Genomic DNA, 7,007 nt, shown 5'->3' with positions numbered 1-7,007 from the left:
ATAAAGTCTATCGATTAGCATAACATTATGCATATAATCTATTATTATGAAAATGCCTGACATGGCTCGAAGAACACAGGTAAGTCAAATATCATTGCAAAAATGTTTATTGTCTTCAAAACGACATAATCTGCATGTTACCGCGATCTGTTAGCTCTGTTTGTGGTCGGGGATTTGGGATTTCCTGCATTGTCGAACGCTCTTCTTCATGTGTTTCAAATATGGACTATAATGTTCAGTAGAGCGCCCTCAGGCTGCTGGTATGAATTGAAAACACAGCACATCAGTATACAGCGCTCATAATGATTACATCGACGCATTGACGCTTTATACATGGAACTTGGACAGGGCCAGGGGACACACACAGGCCACTGTGGCCGTACGATGATTTTTTTTTTCACGGGGCATGAAGGCCAAAGTGTAGGGCAACGGCGGCCATGACCGCGTGGCCGCGGTATAATTCCCACGCTGGAGACAACCCAACAAACAAACCACGATGCAATCAGTGGTTAAATTGGCCTTTGTAGGAAGGGGGAGCCCTTATTTACGGTGAATGGTCATCATTCAAAATCGCAACGTAAAATGATTTAATGTGTTTTTACACCAAAGGGGCTCTTTTTCCAGTATTAATGTGTAATGCAGGGTTGAGTAGTTATTCAAACAAAGAGAAATACTTTACAATTCACTTACTTTATTATTATGTTTTACTTTCCTTTCACATTCAGCTGTGCTCAGCCAGTGTATCTACTGTGTGTTTTAATTTCAGAAGACCCTCTTTAATTGCCCTGTTTGGGTTTTCCTTGTAGTCCCTGAAACCTTGTTTAACACTACAGTAGTTCATTGCCAGACTATCCCACAGCTGCCTCAATTCTTGTTCTCCATACAGCAGTGGCACTGGAGAAGGCCAGGTGTCAGGTGACAACACATTTATTTGATCAAAAAGCTCTAGGATGCTCTGGGACCATCCTGGACTGCATGCTACAACTAAGTGCATGAAAACTTTTCGTGATTGATTTTTATTTGTCTCCCACCAGTTTTCAATGGAACCCCCTTAAAAACAGCATCCTGAACAGCCTGCCAGGTAATCTGGTAATGTCTCCATCATTGCTAAGAAAACATCAGCCTGCCGTTAAACTTTTTTTAACCCTTCTGAGAGATTAATTTCTCTGTTTTGTAATACCTCAGACAAGTCTTTAAGCTCTTCTAGAGCATCCAATATTAGTCCCAAATTGACAACAAAACCCTCAGAGGATAATTTAGCTGCAAACCCGTCATACATGCACCTTTCAGCCGAGGTCCTGGATGTATCTTTACCAGCACTAATAAAGTGCTTGTACAAAGCACCATACATATTCCAGACAGCCTCAACTGTCCTGTAGGAAGAGGCAACCCATCTCACATTTAACACACAACCTATTTTTCTCAACTGTGTACAGCAAATGTCAATAGCTCTTGTTTTGGGTTCTTCAATGTTTGTTGTAGGCTTATTTGGAAATTACCATAGTTGTAGTATTTCATCCTTACTGTTAATTAACATGAGCCCCCCTTACGTTTCAAAATGCGGCAATTGCTGATGTTTTGCAAAATGTGCCCTTTGCGCCACCTGGCGGTTATTTCTCAAACGACTTTAAAATGCAACTGGTTTATTTTTGCTGTGGCGGTAATAATTGACTACCAATTGTATACAGTATGTCTCAAAGTGCGAATGTTCTTTGTAAACTGGAAAATTATCATGAATTATGTGTATTTGATACCCAAGGTTTGTGTGCAATTCAAAAACAGTGTTTTGTCTTTTATAAACAAATGAGGTCGACACTGTTATTGGAATGAAGAATATGATTTTTATTTGCCAGCATCACATAAAAAAATATAGTTCTTGTTAACAAACAAAGTAAAATGCAATGAACGATATGAATTAAATACCATCACCAGACAAAAAAGTATTGCACACAAAAAGTATTCTTGTCGCTTCATAACATTAAGGTTGAACCGCTGTAGTCACATGGACTATTTTAACAATGTTTTTACTACCTTTCTGGGCCTTGAAATTTGCAATTATGTTGCTGTCTATGGAGGGGTCAGAAACCTTTTATCAAAAATATCTTAATTGATGAACAAAGGTCTTACAGGTTTGGAACGACATGAGGGTGAGTAATTTATGACATAATTTTCATTTTTGGGTGAACTATCCCTTTAAGGTCTGCCTGAGGTGTTGTCCTTTGTTTCCTGTTTTGTTTTGTTTCTTCTGTTGGAACTTCACTAACAAAAATCTCAATAAAACCATTCAATAAAAATAAAAAAAACAATGGAAAAATGAAAGTGTTAACTAATTAAAATAGTAATTTGTTCCCGTATACAGTCTACATTCATATTAGCATCTATTTTAAAACTATTAAGCATACAATCTAACAAACAACAGCCTATGATTTAGCCCATGACAAAGGCAAAAATTGCATACATGTTATGTAAGAAATAAACTAAGTAAACAGATGTATTTCTAAAGCCCAGGATACACTACATGATTTTCACAATCCTATAAGATCATTACAAATCACACTGTATGACATGGATCTATTAAACGTGGGTAGGACATGCATGTAGACTGTACGATGATTGACTCATAGGCTACGATGCAAGTTTCAGCATGCGCTAGAGGTAAACAAAAAAGACCATGATGAATCACACTTTGGCAGTTGTAGTTTTTTTGTGTGCTGAAAAAACCTTGAAAGAGGAAGGGAGAAGAGCTTGATCTAAGCAGTTTTAAGTTTTAGCACTGTAACAGTCCATAATCCTGTTACTAGTAATTATAGTAGGTTGTAGGTTGTACTACTACCGTCCTTTAGGGGCTCCTAGCTGCTCACCTCCTCTAGCTTAAATCCAAATGAAGTAGTAAAGGAAGGGAGGTGTTTGGATAGGAGGAAGTATGGGCTGCATTCGAAACCGCATACTTACTATATAGTAGGGGAAAAGCAGTGGGCGAGCAAATAAGTATGTACTAATCCTTAGTATTCATAAAAGAGTAGGCAAGAATTTCCTGGACTTTATTTCAGATAAACACTTTAATTTACTTCTGTGGAGATATCTCCTTAAGCGTGGTTTAATATTATTTAAGGTATATTTATTAAGCTTGGTTGGTGGGCTCCTCCCTTAAAATTCAGAAAAAACACTCTGCGATGAACATGCTGAATTTCTGACACTGTCAGAAAATTATCTCAGACTATCTTTGGTCGCAAGACCGTGACAACGACGGTCTTTGAACCTCTCTCATTGTACGACATAGGACCACTGATTAGGCAATCTTTCGTCAGGGACAGCCGAAAATAGTGCAGTGTATCCCGGGCTTAAGACCCCAGACATTCTTCAACAAGACATGGTCAGGCCAGCTAGGAGTTATTAGATTGTGTCCAGCCCAGCTTCTTTTCTGATTACTCGAGCAGTATCTGCCAGTTCTTTTAATCCTTCTTTCAAGAGGCACTGAGTCGAAGCAAAGGAAAACCCTGCAGCAAAAGCACTGCCCACACCTGGAAAGAGACTCAACAAATCTGCAACGGTGGACATTATTACAACCGAAGCACAAACACGTATTGTGGTCACTTCTTTTTTTTGGATGGCATTAGCGAACTTTGATTTGGCCCGATGTTCCAGCAAGGGTTTGTTCACTTTTTCTGAAAGCCTTTTCAGTGATCTGTCATCCAAACCAAATGCATAATAGCACCTTAAAAGGAAAAGAAACGCAATGGTTGTATCACACGCTACTGATGTGCCAGGCACAGGGACCACTGTTATACCGGCAGAAGCAAGAGATGCAGCCCAGGTCAGCACTTCAAATAACTTGATCTTCTTCTCAAGAGTTGCAGCAGAGCACACTGGCCAAGCTTGAAGAAGAGCAGAACGCTTATAGTCTGGAAGATCTTCTGTGAGTGTGTTTTGAAGCTTTTCAAAATCATATTTCCCCAAATCAACAGACGATATCAAGAAAACTTCAGCGTATCCCAGTTCATTCAAGTTTCTCACACAGTACTTTCTTATTTTGTCAAGAACGTCCTGCTCATTAAATCCTGGTCTCCTTTGCTCTGAAGAGATGTCGATGTCAATTTTGGAACGAACAAAATAAAAACATTTCTTCTGTTTTCTTATTTCTTTAGCCAGCATGATGTCATTCTCAGTGAACCTCTCTGAGTTAAGGATAATGAAAAAATCATAGGTTTTAAATTTGACAGATTCAAGGTATTTATTTGCTTTGAAATTTGGAGTTCCTATTCCAGGCAGGTCCCAGATTTTCACATTTGGCATTGTAGGATGCTTATACAAGGTGCGCTTTAGTGTAGTTTCTGTGACACCAGTAGGTGCTGCTCCATCGGCATCGTCACTTAGGTCTCGAATGAGATTCACAAAGGAGGATTTCCCAGATCCTGTCTTTCCAGTCACAGCGATGTCAAGTGAGACATTTAAAAACTGGCCAGATGTTTCTTTCTTGTTTGCTGCCTTAGAAACAGCACAGTCTTGAGTCGCCATGTTTTAAACTGCAAAAGTTATAGAAGTACCTGAAGGTTGAATGTAAGAATATTCATCATTTCTGTTATTACAGTAATCAACAGTTTCAGTAGTGTGATCCACATTCAACCCTGATGCTCTTTGTTTAACAAATGGAGTCAACAGAAAGCATTGTTGCATTTAAAGGCATATAATAACTTATTTAGGATGTACATTACAATTAAAGTGATCAAACAGACATAGCATTTGATGGTTACAGGGTTTTATACTGACCTTTTGAGTGGAGAAAGTACGGTAGTACGGTAGAAATGTACTAGAAATGTACGGTAAAAAAAATAAATTATTAACTGATGTAATGTTAATTTATCAACTAATTAAATACTAATATCTGTTTTGTACCTTTGTAATACAATGACAACAACCAAACACATTGGTTATGAGAGTCACTATTACAGTTATTCACCGTATATAGCATGGAAACTTTCTGTTAATAAATGAACTGTTTTTCACCATAGCATTTTTACCGTTAAAATCACAATCATTTTTTACAGTGTATTCTGGTGTGCTTTAAATTATATATGGGATAACTGTAATGTGGTGTCAAATATTGGCTAAATAAAGAAATGTTGAAAGTGACAAATCATAAAATTACATTTAATAAACTAAAATAGTGTAAATTTAAAGATACTTGTTTCCTACTCTTAATGAGAAACATATTACTTACTTATCAATAATGTATTTTTTTTTTCCAAAAAAGATTTATAGTTACCTTAAATTCTTGGTTCCAGCAGGAGTAGTTAGACACCTGGATGCTGATGATGTTTTATATTTTTTTTTCAGTGTGGTTTGAGAAAACAAGTTTACAAGAAGATATAGTATATAGTCTGACAATCCTTTTAATTGAGCTATGAGATGCTGTAAAAGTATAAAAGACAGAAAATAAGAATGAACCCATAAGAAACAAAATACAGTATATATAAAAAATTATATATTGGTCATATATTATTATCTAGTCATAGTGTGTGGTGATTTTGAACATACCTTGAACTGTTTCAAAACGTATAGTCGATTTCCATAAACTTGTGTTCTCTAACAATCAAAATGTATTAATGCCTTGTTTAGTTCCTGGTTAAACATGGTTACGTACAGCTCAGCTGCAGCCAAGGGATCTTTTAAAAGGTGAATGGGGTGGGCCGTCCACCAACGGTTAGGGCTTGGCAAAGCCACCCCGGGGCTTTATCTGTTGTGGGGCTTTCCCGGGGCTTTAACTATTCAATGAGCTGACCTACTTCCTTGTCTCCTAACAGCTGTTCAATACCAGGATCCATTAAATAGATCCAGCTGCCGCCCTGCAGTGCCCACATATATTTCAGGACACACAAACAAGGAGACCGGATGGTTTACAGTGGGTTTTGCGCCACCTAGTTATAATCCTTGTTATTTCTTTTCTTTGATGTATATTTTACAAGCTATTTGATGGATATATCATGGATTTGATAGGATTTATATATGTACAATATAAATAACAAAACCTTAATAACTAAAAATGCTTGATTGACTGATGTAAATATGTACTTTCAGATCATATCAAATATGAATGTATCTTAATGCAAAAAGATGGCATTTTACAAAGATAAGCTGTTTTGGTGGAATCATATACTGTATATATATATATATATATATATATATATATATATATATATATATATATATATATATACATACAGTTTGAATTGAGATTGTGTGAAAACCTGGGACTTAATTATCTGTGGCTTAGTTGCTTCTGGTGAGGATCCCTGGAGAAAACATCTGAGACCCAGAAATCAAAATTTTCTGGATTCCCATTTTTTAGTTATGGTTTCTTTTGTTTTTGTTCTTTTTCTCTTTCTCTTCTTCTACACCGTTTTGTAACCAGTACATTAAAATGCATTTTGCAGTCAATAAAACAAGATTTTGATGGCTCTATGAATGTCTCCTGAAATTTTGTGGAATAACCCTTTCACATACGTGTACAAGAGTTCTTATTGAGAATTAACAGAGGTTTAAATGTTGTTTTATTAAAAACAATTGTTTCGTTTGAAGTCACCATTACGGTGAATAGAGTTTGCTTTAGTTGGGCACTTTATCCTTGAGATTTCATTTTGTCTTTCTTGGTTACTGTAAAAGTATGTTTGATAACCTAGATAAAATGAGGTCAGATAATGTTACTGATGGTAATAAAATTATCATGAAGTGGCTTGATTTTATTATTATAATTCAAACTTATAAGATAACTGGTTTTAAGTGTGTTCTCTTTCAGTCAGCCATGTTCAACATTATGTCAGGACAAACTGATGTATTGGGATCTCGCCTAAAAATTCAATCAGCTTTTTTCTCACATTTGCATATAGCTTTGGTTATTTTCTAATAGGACTGTTTCAGCTCTCAATCACTGTAAATAAACATCACACCTTATAGCACTGGGAGGATTGTCATCATTTTTTGGGCGATTTTGTGTGTGTGTGTGTGTGTGT

General features: G+C 36.5%; 1 protein-coding gene across 1 annotated transcript; it reads right to left on the bottom strand.

The window, feature by feature from the left end:
- Nucleotides 1–1,821: 1,821 nt before the first annotated feature.
- Nucleotides 1,822–5,641, bottom strand: LOC143718346 (interferon-inducible GTPase 5-like). The gene is made up of 2 exons (XM_077209432.1): nucleotides 5,536–5,641; nucleotides 1,822–5,409 (listed from the first exon to the last, which is right to left on the bottom strand). The coding sequence occupies exon 2, from the start codon at nucleotides 4,513–4,515 to the stop codon at nucleotides 3,394–3,396; it is 1,122 nt and encodes a 373-aa protein (XP_077065547.1). The 5' UTR covers nucleotides 4,516–5,409; nucleotides 5,536–5,641; the 3' UTR covers nucleotides 1,822–3,393.
- Between the last annotated feature and the right edge of the window lie 1,366 nt (nucleotides 5,642–7,007).

Source organism: Siphateles boraxobius, unplaced genomic scaffold, assembly GCF_051911475.1.
Source record: "Siphateles boraxobius isolate OS27281-9 unplaced genomic scaffold, OSU_SipBor_1 61, whole genome shotgun sequence".
Classification (NCBI taxonomy): Eukaryota; Metazoa; Chordata; class Actinopteri; order Cypriniformes; family Leuciscidae; genus Siphateles; species Siphateles boraxobius.
Note: the sequence above shows the minus strand (reverse complement) of the source record. Positions and strands in the feature narration are given on the sequence as shown.